At 34.5% G+C, this 16,782-nt stretch overlaps 1 protein-coding gene across 18 annotated transcripts in view; it reads left to right on the top strand.

Moving 5' to 3' along the window:
• RBMS3 (RNA binding motif single stranded interacting protein 3) overlaps positions 1–16,782 on the top strand; it is an 861,233-nt gene that overhangs the window by 764,397 nt on the left and 80,054 nt on the right. For all 18 annotated transcript variants that reach the window (XM_063721655.1, XM_063721659.1, XM_054550494.2 and 15 more), the window contains 1 exon segment: positions 10,514–10,624. In XM_063721655.1, coding sequence (XP_063577725.1) covers positions 10,514–10,624 — 111 coding nt within the window.

Raw genomic sequence — 16,782 nt, 5'->3', positions numbered from 1 at the left:
GTCCCAGGCCATACTTTGAGAAACAAGGTAGTAGAGTTTAAGAACATTCTATTAAACTAAAAAAAAAAAGTTAAAATTAATCATATAGTATTACTGCTTAGGAGAAATGGCAATAAAGTCTAAGTGGAATAAAACATGTAACTAAGTTTCTTGCACAAATCCTGAAACAAATAGGACACTGAAGGATAACAAGATAAAGCTGTCTTTTATCTCATCTGGACAGTTTTAAATATATTAATTGAAATCTTGAAGGCCTCAGAATGTAACTTGTTTGGATGCTAATATATAAGTTTTAACCTTAGAATATGTCTGTTACACCAGGACATATTTTATCTCAGCATTAGACTAGAGAACATGTCATCAGTAGGTTATGTACTGAGTTTGAAGCATGTTAGCAATAATAATACTAATAGAAAGTGTGCTTTAAAAGAAGTAAATTAGTTCTTTAACAGGGTCGTGACTTCACACCTGTATCCTTAGATCTAGTTACGTTTCCAGCCCTAACCAGGCAAATTCCTAAAAATATCTTAAAGGAGAAAAGAAATATTCTCTGAGGGACCACAAAATAAAGTGCTTTTTGTAGCAAATTGCAGGACAAGGAATAGCTACTTTCCTAGTAATAGCCAAAAATTGAGGTGCCTTGTGACATATTTAGGCAACTTGCACTATAAACAATGGCCATAAGTAAGATAACAGGCAGCTTTTTCTCTTGATTGCCCCCGTGGTTTGAGCAATGATTTTGCAGGCCCATTCGCCAAGAGGATCTTACAAGACCTTGAAAAGGATTTGCAACCAGGTCTTTCAGTCTATTTGTCAGTAAGGAGAAGTTCTTAATGAGAAGTTTTATGACAGCTCACTGTCCTGAGTGCTAGTTAAAGCCAGATAAACATTTTACCAGACAAAAGATGAGGCCCATAAATATTCAGACATCTGCTGGGAACCCTGTTTGCCTTATCGTTTGGAAGAAGGCTGGCCTGAATACTGCATCTGATGTGTGCTTGAAACTTCTGTAAGTTGAAAATGTGTTTGGAGGTATACAAAGTGATTGCTGTACAAATGAATAAAGCATTTCTTATCACAAGACAAGGTTTGACAAGAATCTTAGGCAGATATATGGCTGCTAAAACAGTTCATGGCATAGTGAAGTCCTAATTTAAAAAACCTTAACCTACATTTGTGGCAGTACACATTGGCTGTAATATGTACAGAACATCTTGCAGCATTTAACTGAGCATAAATAATTCTTCCATAGAATGGAAATCATGTTGTGAACTCCAATGTTAAACTTCCTTGGGTGGGGTGTGGCTCTCAGAAGCCCTGGGATTTTCATACTAAATGATGAGAAGGTCAAGCTGGCAGTGGTCAGACTGAGATACTGTCAAAGAAAAGCAGAGGAAGTGGGTGAATGGATCTTTTACGTCCATCTTTTTGGCCTGAGAATGCTTCTGTTATTTCCATTGAATCTTCTTGTCCAGTTTGAGCAAGGAGCTGCTGTTATGGTTTCACATACCATTAAAGTCATCAGAGACCTGGCTGGTGAGCAAGTGCCATTCACTCACTCAGTCCGTTAGCGCCATTAACTAAGCATCTGTTTTATGACAGACACTGTGCTGGGCTCAGAACCATTAAAAAAGAAATATATAAGGTATTGCTAATGATACCAGTGAACTTAGGATTCAGGGAAGAAATAAAGTTTGATCATGATCGAAGTGCGTGAAAAATGTTATGGGAGAAGAGAGGAGCAAGTGACCAGTAGCCTGGGTCAGTCATAGGAGTTATTCCCCAGCATGTAGTATTTGATAAGAGTTTTAGAGGACACATGTAAACTGCTGTAGAAGCCTAGCATTGCAGGCCAAGACAGCAAGGGTAAGAGGTAAGACAGACAAGAGAATGATGAGGAATACAGTGTGGTGGAAAGAGAGGCTTCATGTGTATGGGCTGGGGATCAGGCTAGAAAGGTAAATTGAAAGCTGTGTGATCCTCGTAGATTATGTGTGCTATGCTAACAAGGCCATCCCAGACCTACCTGTGGAAGTCTCTTTTTGACAGAGATAATGCTGAAACAGAGTAGAAAGCACATGCTCTTGGGCGGCCCTACAACTCATTCACTGTAACTGGTTTCTGAATAAGACAAGCAGGAATAGAAAAATGTCTTGTCCTGTCACTGAACTGTCCTATCTACTCTTACACTCCTCCAGTACATTTAATGTAGAATAGCCATTGACTTAACAGTATCAGTGTCTTAAAAAGGACATTTCCAATATGAAAAACTAACTCACCTCTAGGTTGCACTTTGGGAAAGGAGGTCATTTAACACTGTTTCCCTTGTATCCCCACTCAGAACAAAAAATAAGGAAAAACTGGTCCGCTCCCCTTAAAGGTTATATATGTATATGTGTATGCATATATATATACATATATGTATATATGCATACACATATACATATATGTATATATGCATACACATATATGTATATATGCATACACATACACATATATATGTATATATGCATACACATACACATATATATGTATATATGCATACACATACACATATATATGTATATATGCATACACATATATATGTATATATGCATACACATATATATGTATATATGCATACACATATATATGTATATATGCATACACATATACATATATATGTATATATGCATACACATATACATATATATGTATATATGCATACACATATACATATATATGTATATATGCATACACATATACATATATATGTATATATGCATACACATATACATATTGTTTTTAAGGTAGAAAAAATTATTAGGAGCTAATCTCAATATTTCAAATATAATTTTCTATTATGAAATATATTTGGTGGGTAGAGATCAACGGTTTTCTTTCTATCTTAAAAAAAGCATAGAAGGAGCTGAAATATATTCGATTAATCAATTCATTTTTAAGTGTCATAGCTTTATAGTCTATTGTCTTTGATTTTTTTGTCTTGTGTTGTTTTTGATTCCTTTAAATAGATTTTGGAGTGTGCAATACATCTGTATAGGAAAGCTATATACCACGGGGGCCCTGCAAAGCAAAGACAAAGGACTATGGTTATGCCACTAATTTTTTCACACAAATAGTCTCATTTTTTCACATTATCTACACCACAACACATGTATCTTTATGTAAACTTCTACAGCAGTTTACATGTGTCCTCTAAAATTCTTATCAAATACTACATTCTGGGGAATAACTCCTATGACTGACCCGGGCTACTGGCCACTTGCTCCTCTCTTCTCCCATAACATATTTGTGAGTGGTAGACATCCCCAGATGAAAGCTACTCATTAGTTATGCGATTGGAATCAGAAGCTGATGAACACAAGTTCACCCTTTGTCATTGAAGCTCTAAGGTCCTTCTGAAGTGGCCTGGGATCTTTCTCTAAACAATTAATATTTCCATTGACCCAGCAGTTATGATCTCCTTAAGTAGAAAAATAAGAGGAAAAAATATAGTAACCCATCTGTGTAAGAAATTTATAATCTTAAGATCAATTCTGTAATCAAGTGTACAAGTTTAATGACAAAATAATTAAGTTTCCTATTGCATATTCAGTCAACAAAATCCCTTTGACCATAGGGTCCTCAAAATCTCAAATTTTCAACTCTCCCTCAATAATGCAATATATTTAAAAGCCACTTTGCTCTATTAGGATTCTAAAGAAGCTACTGAAAACACCAAAAGCTACTGATAAACTTGTTTCTGTAGTTTTAGGCACAAACGTCTAAAGGATTAAAATAAAGCATTATTGAGAATCCTTATTATCTATGTACCTGCTTTGGTAAGAAATACTTCAATATGACATATTTACTTTATATTCTCATTCAAAATGACACTATTATATTAATAGGTACTTAACCAATAATTGAAACCATTATTCACAGTTGAATAGGCATAGCACATAATTAGGATTCTTTTAAAGGGACTTCCATGGCTAAAACTAGTTTGGCTTTAGTGTCTATTAATATTATAACTTTAAAAAAAAATACTTCCAGTTACTAGTTACTGAATCAAAAATCAACTTGAAATTAAAAGTGTGATTAAGAGTACAAGGAAAAAAACTCTATGTTTATAATTAATAGATATTCTGTTATTGGGAAATCTATGTACATGTACATATCTCTTCTACATTTATCATATAGCAATAGAAAATGTCTTCTAAACATTATACCCCTAGCCCATAGCTACATATCTCCATATAGTAGTCCAAATATCATGCCAATTAGTCTAATCCTGTCCAAGCATAGGAAAGAGAAACCCAGCTCTAGTTTGCCCCATTTCCAAAATAAATAGCAAAATAAGTTAGCAATCAAAAATAATGATAAAGCCATTGGAAGTCATGTAATAGTCCTGCTTTCTTTCATTGCACAATTATGGAATTTGGGAAATTGGTATATATTATAACCATAATCTTGCCATAGATCTAAAATGTACTATTAGTTGTAGGGAACAGACTGTAGATGAATACTTTCTGTCATTTTTCTTTCTTTCTTTCTTTTTTTTTGAGACGGAGTCTTGCTCTGTCTCCCAGGCTGGAGTGCAGTGGCATGATCTTGGCTCACTGCAAGCTCTGCCTCCCAGGTTCACGCCATTCTCCTACTTCAGCCTCCCAAGTAGCTGGAACTACAGGCGCCTGCCACCATGCCTGGCTAATTTTTTCTATTTTTTAGTAGAGACGGGGTTTCACCGTGTTAGCCAGGATGGTCTCGATCTCCTGACCTCGTGATCTGCCCACCTCGGCCTCCCAAAGTGTTGGGATTACAGGCGTGAGCCACTACACCCGGCCTACTTTGTGTCATTTTTCTAGTTACTGCCTGTCAAATTCTTCCTCACTTTGTATAAATGGAACTTACGGATATATGTATGTATGGACCAGGGTTTCTGAACCCTAGCACTGATCCTGGGTTTGCTGGATAATTATTTGTCATGGGGAACTGTTCTCTGTGTTGTAGGATGTATAGCAACATCAATAACCACTACTCCCTAGGTGCTAATAGCACACCTCGGCAGTTATGATAACCAAAAATGTTACCAGACATTGCAAAATCACTCCTGGTTGAGAACAAATGAAATATGTACATATACAAATACTTTTTATTCTTTTATATATATATATATATATATATATATATATATATATACTTATATAGCATTAGTCAAACTTTTTTCATCAAGCAAATCTTGGATTTCATCTTTAAGGGGATGGTGGTTGAAGATATCATTAATGCGCATGTGTGAGTTGAACTATGGTTTTAAAACTGAACTGCCCCTTGGGAGAACAGGTTTTCTCAAGAATTTTGTAATGATCCATTTTAACAAGCAATCTCAAAATAACATTTCTAACTAACTACTTTTTGATTAGAAGTTTCATTCTTTAATCATTCTTTCGATGAACTCTTATAAAGCATATATTATATGCCTCATACCATAAATAGCACTATAGACACTAGACAGTGGTGAACAAAACAACATAATTTCAACCCTTTCAGAATAAACAATCAAAATCAGAAATATTGGTAAATATTTGCTGTTTGTCATTGAACTGAAAAATGAGTGGTACTGATATATAAAATTAATTTACAAAAACTGTTTTGAGTACTTACTGCATGCAATTCCTATTTATAGAGATTACAAAAGTTGTATAAACATAATGTCTTCCCTCTTGAAAGATGTAATGTGGAAAGAAACAAGTAGACAATAATAAAGGGGAGGGAGGTATTAAGTGCTAAAATGAAGTTCTAGGGGCAGGGTGGCTTCTGGCTTACCATGTAATTCATCATTTCCCATAGCTCAAGCATTTGTCAAATCCTTCCAAAATGCTTACAAAGTTAAAGGCTACCACCTTTGCCACAGCTTTTGAATTTCAAACATAATTTTTTAAAGTTGAACTGCACTACTCCGTTGGTTGGAAATTTATCAAGGTAGATAAGGATTAATGATTGTTTCTAAGAATTAGAGACATTTCTTACTCCTTTTGTTTCTTCTCCCCACAAAAGTCTTTCTTAAACCCTGAACCCTCATCAAAACAAAACAAAACAAAACCGCTGACATCAACAAATGAAAGAAATTAGACATCCCTACATATACTACAAGACAAGGAATGTTGCCCGCTAATATTGCAGAACACTGCATTTGGACAGCTATTCCTCAAGTTAAGCTACCTTCATGCCATTTACATTATGAGATCTCTGTTGCTATTAGGTATTTATTCTAGGAATATTAAAAACTGGCAAAAATCAGACATGAATAAAAGAATAATGAAATAGTGACTTAAAACCACCTTTTTAAAATTCATATATAGTTTTGTGTGAATAACTATAGGCAATAGTATAATACAAATCACAGACATTTTGACTTGAGGCATTTAGATAAGACAACAGAAAAAAGGGGATGCTGTTTTTTTAATTTTCACTTATCCAAATAATTTTATTTTTATTTTTCCATTTCTATGAGTTCAAATGCAAGGCTACTAAGATTCCAAATATGAAGGATTCCCAATGTGTTATAATACAAGCCAAACTGATCAAATTGAAGCATGTCACGTCATCACACTTATTCAGTGATTATATGGTGTGATTATTCAGATAATATTTCTAGGTCAGCTCATCAAAAATGCAGGCTTATCCCCTTTGAATGTTTTTAACAAGATATAATGTGATTATCACATAAAAGACCATGGCCTGTAAAAAGACTGGATTCAAACAAATAATTGAGCAACCGCATACATAAAATAAAGCCACTTGTTTGCCTGTAAGAACTGTAACACTGGCTTTATATGGTAGCAGTTTTTAGACAGAGCATACTTCTTAAACTTTAGAGTATATCAGAATCACCTGGAGAGCTTGTTAAAACACAGATTTCAAGGCCTAATCCCAGAGTCTAATTTTTGTCTACTGCTGCTACTGAACCACAAACCATAGTTGGGGTGGCACTGACCTAGGATACTATCACAGGAATATTAATGCAGCTAATTCTTCTTATTGTGGTTCATCTTCTGGGATTAATGTAGGTGCTAAGCCAGCTATGTGTGCTCTAGATGGGAGAGAAACCACACATGCTTTTCCCTGATTTGCCAATGGTTTTGTATTTCAGTTGGGAAATTAAAATATTGAACTTTCAAAGACTTCAAATTTCTTTCAAACATTGGCAGAAGGTTAACAACACAGATGCTTTTCTGGCCTTAGGTCAGATATATTTACGCCACACATGATGATCTTTGGAAACTTTACCCAAATTACTGTTGAAAATTGTTTATTTCAGAACTAGGGCAACCAGATCCACCCTTTGTCTCTTGAGTGGGAGCAGCTTTGTTTTGCAAAGGCAGTGGCTAAAAAGGACCAGACGTTTCCATCAGCTGTTTGGTCATTGTATTTTTTAGTGGAATTATAGCATTGTACAATATTTTTCTTTGCAGCCCAAACATTGAGCAAACCCAGACATCCAGAGATGCTAAAATGAAAAATCTGTTTCTTCTTCCTTTGCCACTTGCCAAGTGAACTCTGTCAGACACCATATCCTATACATCTCAAGTAAACAAAATTATGCTTAATGTGTTGGCAACATCTGTCACAAACACTCTTCAGCCTATGGCTTAAATGTATTGAGTTGGAGTGGATTTGACAGTGTATTTAATAAGTCAGAGTTACGGTTGTGGATACTGGCTTTGCCATACTAACCATAAGGCTTTCCTTTTCTTCTTTTGTATTTATTTATTTATGTCATATACAATACAAAAGAGATTCTGTAGTTTTAAATAAGCAAAGTGGCTGGCAAACACCCCCTTTGCTGCAGGTAACCAACACTAAACCTCTCTAATTTGTCTGTCCCAGATAAAGTGTTATTAAGAAAATTCATTTCTCCCAGGAGTTCCTATTAGTTACTTCCAGTTTACTCCCTGACTACATTTCTTCCATTCCCTTAAGATTAAAAAATTTGTATTCTTAATAATTTGTAGGATTGTTTTCACTGAATGTTTTTATGGAATGCGAACAAGACTCTAGATTCTTACATATCCTTCCCCAAGAATCCTTATTTTATTTTTTATTTATGTGCAGTAACTGATCTGCTTAGAAAGAACTGTTCATTTATGTGCAGTAACTGGTCTCCTTACATTATTTTCCACTCTGTGCCTAGTGTTGCTATTTACAATTCCAATTAATGATAAATCCCTTCTTACTCTTCCCTTTGATTGTCAGGTTTCTGGTTTATACACAGAAGCAACACTCACTCTGTGACATCTGTAATCAAATGAGTCCCCAAATACTGCTTTCAATGAAAAGATTCTCAAAGAGACCAGACAGTTCTTCCAAAATTAATTCCAAGTGCAGGCATTCGATCCTTCTCATCATGCATGAATTTTGATTGTTCTGTCACATGCTCACCTACCTCATTTGCATATTGCCTTTTAAAAAAAAACACACCCCTGGGGAATGAGACAACCTCCAGGATATTGAGAAGAAAGTATCCTTACCAAACGCAGTTTGGTTTTTATCTCTGATTTACATGAATGATCCTTTTTGTGGCTAGAGCAAGCTGTTTAGAATTGAGGGGTTTCTGGGGTTGTGACAGTTTAGCTGCATGTTGGAATGTCTAGGGGCAAATATTCTGAAAAGATAACCTGTCTTGAGTTCAAGAAGAGAATCGAAGTCTTGCACCTGCTAAGCATTAGAATGTTGTCAAAGTGCCACTTTTTGGTTGAAAAAAAAAATGCTTCAGGACTTCCATCTTAAGTCTGAGGTTATTCTATAATTTATCCCTAGGTGATTTAAGAAGAACCCTAGTTCTTCTTAAAGTGTTTACTTCTGGTCTGGCACAACAAATACCTGAAATGAAGGCCAGTAAGTATTTTTTTAAAAAGGAAAACAATAAAGATGCTTTTGTTAAAAAGGTTCAGGCAGCAGAAAGAAAAGTGATGTGTCTCTGAATTATAATTAAGTAAAAGCTTATCTTACGTTTCTCATTTAAGAGGCATCCTGATGAACGACAATTCACAGAAGCATCGAGAAATTCAAACAACACAAATGCACAATTGTGTATATTTACAAGCTACAGACCTTTAAAATAACAGACATGTTTTCTGATTGATTCCTACTGAAAAGCCTAAATGTGTTTGTGAACAAAGCTGGCCCTGTATATCAAGCATTTCCAAATATTTGGCTCAATTTCTATTATCTCTGAAAATTAATGGGGAGGAGCCCGTAGGGAAGGCAGAGTGATAGCCTGATCTTTTTCACAGATATAGTCAGGAAGTTGAATTTTGATAATACCAGGAAGAATTGCTTAGTTTGAGCAAAAGCATTTTAGGAAACACACAGTGGGTAATTAGTTTGGGTGCCAAGATCTGGCCATCTACATGCATCTGTCCAATGAGAAAAATAATGTTTAGGGAAATAATTTATTCAGATATATAATCATTTTATCATAACTGAGTATTTAAATGGGTTGTTATAAAACATGTTTCTACTTTTATCATAATCTTTAAATAAACATTGAAATTATATACTCTCAAAGATTCCATCCAATTCAAGCTTTTTAAGTTTGTTTTTTTAAAATATTTTTTCATTCTCCAAGTTAATTACTGCAAGGAAAGTAGCAGGGTAGAGAAAGAGAAATGGAAGGATAAAATGACTTAGCTCCATTCTTCACTCACCATATGACACTTTGCATATGGATGGAAGTTTTTTAAAGTGTCTGTAATTTCTTTTATCCCCAACAATGATAATAAATCAAAAGACATATTCTAGACATCCACTTTTCTTAACATCTGATTTAAAAGTTGACACTTTTGTTTTTAAAAAAAAATTGTAGATGGGCATAAAAATTTGACCAGCTTTAACAGAGTTTGGTATTCTGTCTTGTGTCTAAAATATAGATAGATAGAAAACAGGTCAAAAGGTTAGGAGGAAAACAAATGGGAAATAGTAATTTTGATTTTTAGATTATCAATGATAGATTTTAATATGTCCTTCAAAGAGATCCAGTTCAGAAACCTATGTGGGCCAGCATTATCCCTCTTAGTGGTAGATTGTATTAGGGTGACTAAGAATTATCTATGTATTAATAAATAATAGATAAATGACATAAACCAAGTCTTATCAAATAACAAGAAAATTAGAGAATTTCCACTAATGTTCATATTTTTCAGTCAGAGAAGTTTATATTTAGAACAGTGGGCAAGAGGATATAGATGATTTTCAATACATTCTACCTCAAAAAATGAAAATGTAAGTGACATATTTTAGACACATCACAGGTAAATTACCTCAGAAGAAAGGAAGTTGTTAATGCCATCTATTCAGACAAGCACAAAATGACATGAATGGACATAAAAATTATATACAGTTGAATTTAGCCTTTTTAGTAAAAAAGTAAAAACATTTGATGTTCACACATTTACAATTTACAGCGTTTATTTGTAAGAAGTCTCCTTCCTTGTAGGATATGTTTTCAAATGGACATTGTATATGCTTGTAGGGTGCTGTGATTACACCAACCATGGACCATCCCATGTCAATGCAGCCAGCCAACATGATGGGCCCCCTGACACAGCAGATGAATCACCTTTCATTGGGCACAACAGGAACGGTGAGTTGAAGAGATTGTTTTGTTTCCTTGAACTTTTTTGATCAGATGTGATATTCTCCATTTTTACTGGCATTATCAGTGAAACTGTGTCTGTACCATATTCATTGACTAACACATCTTTCAGGTTTCAGTATGAATAAGCTGCATTCTGCATGTATGTTCAATTCCAAGACACATGTACTCACAGTAGCAAGGCTAAAGTTCTATTGTGTCATTCAGTTACTTCTTGTTTTTTATGGTACAATGTACCAGATAGAATGTCTGTTTTTGGAAAGGTGTCCTTTTTGCATGCACCTGCAAATCTAGACCCTGTGACTTAATATACTCAATCCTGGTTTTCTCTTCCCAGCTGCTTACCAGCTCAGCTACTATATTATTACCAGGTTATACACAAGTGAGGGGCCAGATCTATGACTGATACTATTAAATCAATAAAGAGTAATTGAGGTATAATTGAGTTCTTTTAATCCTTCTTTTTGATACGTTGATATGGATGATGTTGAAAAGAAGGAAGGGAACCTAATGTGCTTGATTTTTTCTTATAGGTTGTGATATTTTTGACTAGTCATCTTTCTCCTCAGAGAACAAAAGTGTGCTGAAAAATGCCTATTGCAGCCTGGATTTTGTATCAATGAGGCATTTTAAATCATAAGAAAAACTTTATGTTAGATTTTTTTAAAAGATAATTCCCCAAATGTTCAAGGAGGCAAAAGCCTAATACAATCTAGAATACTGAAACTTCATTAGTTGCCATTACAGAGAACAATGAAACCATGAAACCTAACCACTCATGTGACACCTTCAGTAACAGTTTTATTTTCGTAAATGTTAGTGCAGATAATCTTGTCATTTAACAAAACATAGAAATAAAAATATATTTTCTTTTGACTGAAGCAGCTTAAATATTGTAGAAAGAGCACTGGACTAGGAGTCAGAAATCCTAGATATAAAACTTGAGTAAGCCCTGTAGTTTCTGTCAATTTTTGGGAAAATAATATCTCTAGTCTGAATTTTTTTCTCTATCTAGTTGAAGTATTAAACTTGATCATATATGGGGCCCTTTGAATATTCAATTCTATATTTTTAAGCTTATATGTCTTACAGTTACCACCTCTGTGATTCTTCAATTATGCTGACTTCATCTCCAAATATCTATGTACAATATGCACACTAGTTGTGTATCAGGAATTTTACCCTATAGCAATGACTTGCTTGCCAAATAAATCTTGTTGACTCATGGGCTTTCAAGAATATAAGAAGTTACTGGCATGTCCACTGAGAACTCACTAATCTGTCCTAAATAGGAAGAAAGTCAATATAATTTAATGGAAAGAGCCACATTCTTTCAACAAAGAAATTTTAGTTTTAGTAACATAAACAAAGTACCTATCACTAAGATCTCAGTTGCAGAACCTGTAAAAAGCAGTTGGTGGTAACTTACCTGTCTGAATGCTTGGGCTGGATCAAATGATCTCTTAGGTTTCTGACCTACACTTTTAGAAATCGTGTCTAAGATATATTTAACTATATGCTGTGGTACAGCTAATTTTCATCATGGAGATAGAGCTTGAAGACAATATTTTATTGCTTTTATCAAAGAATTATTTGTAATTATTTTGTGTGTTACTAATAAGCAGGTCCTAGGAATAGTATCAGAAGGCCTGCAGTTTCTTATTTTTATTAATACATTGTAGATTTCCCTCCATATCAGCTTTCGTGTCCTTCAGTGATCATAAATTCTGAATGAGTGACGTAATGTAATTTTACTGTATTGAATAACAATCTGGAATCTGATTAAAGAGAGAGTTATAATGCAAAACATAGAAACTCTTTATAATTTTTACTCATTTGGTTCAAAAGTAAAGCCAACTGACTTGCTAAAATTTAAGTTTGCAAACTAGTAGAAATATAAGAGCTAGTTGACTAAGCATATGACTGAATCCTTTAGGGAATTAAAAAAATAAGCTGAAAGACACAGAACAGACTCAGAATTAAAATAGTTATTGATTCAATAACATATATTATGATTTTGCATTTGAGCATTTCAACAAGAACACATTTGTAAGGGACCATGACTTTTAGGCAGCTGGTAATAGCCAAATGATTCAGTAATAATATATAACATTCTCTTTCTTAGAGAGTAAAAGTTTTAAGCATATGGTTTATTATTAACACCAAATTTCCACTAGCTTTTTTCTTTTCACCCTTTACATTCATACTAAATAATGCTTAGATACATTATAATATTTGCATTACCTGATGTTATGGGAAAGTGTAAAATTTAGTACGGTTTCGAAGAGGTAGAGAGAAAACAGAATTACTTTGTTGATTCATTGAACAAAATATAATTAAGTGTGGTTGGTGTCCAGAATATTGTTATATTGTTTTCTTAGACTGTCACTCTAATTCTTCGATATGCCGTCATAGATTCATTTTATCTGAATTTTGATTGGCATTTGGAGTGACTATTATCCAGTTGAGGTTGATTTTGTAAAATCAGATTTTTCTACCTTATTGCATCTTTCCAACATTTTCATTGATGGGGAAGGAATCCTGGCATAATGGAAAGATCAGTTGGCCTTGTTTTTAAACTTGAGTTCAAAACCTGGCTTTGCTCCCTTATTAGCTCTGCATGTTTAGGCAGGTTACTTAACCTCTCAGAACTTTTGCTTTCTCATTTTACAAAGTGGGAAAAATAATTCTTACATCCCAGAGATGTTGTGAGTGTTAATGAAATGACAATATGCAGCATATCTTATACAGTGTGATACCTAGTATGTGCTTCTCAAATGAGCTTCTCATACCCTTCACTTCCAGTGGCTTCTAACTGGTGGGAGTCTAGTTTAGGTAGCCAGAAGTGATGTAACACACTATAAAATCCATGGTATAAATCACTTACCTGCACTATTTCACTTGATATAAATAATTTCTTTAACGTCTCCATTTCTTTGGCTGCTAACATTCTCTTTTAAGGTAGCAAACTCAAAAGCCTGTAGAGTCCAGCCAAGTCATATTAATGAATGAAGTGGATCAAGTTCAAACAAAAACCTTCGGAAATATATAATCAATTTTTAAATATTTGCCTGTATCATAAACATACTCATACTGTATAAACATATATGACATTGGAGATTATGTTTTAGAGAAGATGTATTTTCCATGCAATAATAATACTATCTCTGCCTGAGTTTTGGGCAAATAGAAGTGAGAGGTGGTGCCTTTGGCAGCCTGAAATATGGATGCCTTATCTGAAGAGGACAGCCACTATTCCATTGGTAGTACAGCTGTTGTGATGGCTATTGCCACATGGACATACAGACCCAGGGTGGTCTCACTTTCCACTTTTAAAGATAAGCTGAATTCTTGAATTTTGATTTGAAATTTCCCTATATTTAAATATTGGGTCCAGTTTGTCCCAAGAACTCCTGCCCAAGGTTTTTCTGGTTCTCCACAAACCTCTCTGGCCATTCCTCCTTCTCTTCCTGCACAGATTGGTAAGCCAGAGCTTCATTTTTAACATACTTATGCCACATGATTTTCGTAAGCAATCTCATTCACTCTCATGGTTTTAAACCCTGGCTTCCACATTGACTCCTAAACCTCAGTCCCCAATACTAACCTCATCTAATAATTTTAGACTCATTTATCCAACTACTTGCTACATATCTCCATGGAAATCTCCCTCAGACATCTCAAAGTCAGCATGACCCAAACTAATCTCATGAGCCTTCCAGAACTTTCTTCCAACTGAAACCTGTTCCTCTTGTTTCTGCTCCCTGTTTCCCTGCAAGCTAATGACATGACCATTTTCCCTGTAGCCAAACCATACATCTACTAAGACCCAGTCAAGACCCTTTCCTTCTCCCTCACCTCCATACACAATTACTTTTCAAGTCCCACTGATTTTCTCTCATAGACATCAGTCAAATACATTCTTTCTTCTACATTTCTGGAGTCTCCGCCCTGGGACTCATTTGATTAATTGTAACAGTTTCCTAACTGTTCTTCCTGTTTTCAATTTCAATTTGCTCCAATCCATTCTCTACCCTGTCGTCACAGGTAGTCAATCTAAAACTATCTGACTGTGTCTCTCTCCTAACTGAAACATTTCAAAGGATTTCAGACATCTGAGCTCACAGAAATTCTGCAAAACAAGGTGTGAACAGTGACAAGTCAAGATTAAGATTAAGATTAAGATAGGATTCTAAACTCTAGAAACAGATGGGTTCCAAGGGCAAAGCAGAGAGCGATCCAGTGAGTAATCTAGAGTAGGAAGTGATCAGGGCTGACGGAAGTTGTAGCTATATTAGAATTTGCCATTTTTAGAAGGGGGATCTTGAACACTGGCTTAGTTCCACTCTTCCTTTTAAAGTCCCTGGCTAAAGGAATTGTATTGGGCCAAAACCTCTTTTTCCTTTTCATGAAAGAAGATATATTTGTCTCCCATGACCTCAAATTTTGAAATGAATGCCATGTAGTTTAATTAACCTTTCTCTACAATTTGCCACCTCAAATGTTTATTGTTCAATTCTCTGTTTTAAGCTAGACAGAATCTGCAGGCCTCAAAAAAGATGCATTTTATGCAAGCAGTGTAACTGTTTTATTTCAGGGCTCTGCTGACCCTGAAGGATTTTCCTAGCTTTTCTACTTTTGTTTATTTTTTTGTCACAGCGTTCCGTTGATGGAACCAAAGCCCCATTATCCATAACTTCTTATCACTTTATTGTAAGCTTTAGCAGAAACCACTGGAGATTTTACTGTGTTATGAGAACCTCCAAATTGCATGACAATCTTGTTTTACAAGTTTCTTATCTCCTTTTCATTTGTTCAGTTGCTGGTCACCAGTGGCTTACAATGTCACCAGAATCTGTTGGAAGAAATAAAAAGATTTTGTTCTGCAGGTTTTGTATCTGCAGTTTGGTTTGTATTCTCCAAGCCACTGATGATTTGTGATATCATTGATTTCCACAGTGTAACCATAGTCACTCACAAAAATAACCTTGTAATTGTACTCCATTTGTCCCCACAGTTCTCTAGCATTTTTCAGTCACACCACTCCTTCACTGCTCTGAAATTTTGATAGTATCAGGTGAAAATCCTCAATTATTCAGTTTGTTTAGACATTGTTCTTTTTTCTGTTATTAGGTATGAATATAAATATTAAGACAGAGTTTTAAAAAGCTAACAGGATGTTAAATGGACTCTGATTCAGGAAGAAGTATCATAAATGGTAATGAGTACATCTCCTAAAATAGTTTTTTAAGAAAAAATATTAATTAATTTAAAACACTCAAATACAAAGCAGAAAATATATCTAAAAAGGTAATAGTTTAAAAAAATTGGTTTAGTCTTACTGTAAAATGAAGGACCTTTGAAGGGAGTCTTATAAACAATAAATGAACTGGCATTAAGTATTAGTCTAGTAGTACGAGTGTATATTTGTAAATATTACACTTTTGTTGTTTAAAAAAATGAATTCTGAATTCAAATAAATTACTGACATAGTAAAAAAGCCTTAATAGATAAAATGCCAAAGAACATGAACAGATAGTTGATAAAAGAGTAAATAGAATGCCAAGGAACATGTACAAAAATTGTAATCAAAGAAACAGAAACAGTAATTAAATATACATGTACATATATCCCATCAAATAAAGCTATCAAAGTGCAGTACAAATTGCTAATGAAAGTGTAGGAAAATAAGCATTCTCTAGCACTGATTGCTTGATGATAGGAATCTAAATTTGTATAAGTACCAGTTGGATAGCAAGGTAGTCAGTCGAGATACTTCAAAACATTTATACTGACTGACCAAGAAGTTATAGTTTTGAGAAGCTGGTCTATGGAAATATTCTAAAATAACAGAAAAATAATTATATCTCAAAAATTTTTGACACGGTGTTCTTTATAATGTCTAACAAAGAAGAATAATTAAATATGTCATAATCCATCCATAAACCAGAATGTAATGCAGCATGAAATCGTAAGAGTATTAAATAATTGGGAAAAAGTGTATTTATAATGTTAAATTTGAAAAAATGGAATTAAGGCAGGCTGTAGTGGTTCATGCCTGTTATCACAGCACTTTGGGAAGCTGAGGCAGGAGGATTGCTTGAGGTCAGGAGTTGGAGACCAGCCTAGATAACATAGCAAGACCC

This window comes from Pongo abelii, chromosome 2 (genome assembly GCF_028885655.2).
Source record: "Pongo abelii isolate AG06213 chromosome 2, NHGRI_mPonAbe1-v2.0_pri, whole genome shotgun sequence".
NCBI lineage: Eukaryota > Metazoa > Chordata > Mammalia > Primates > Hominidae > Pongo > Pongo abelii.
This window is presented reverse-complemented; position numbering and strand designations above follow the sequence as displayed.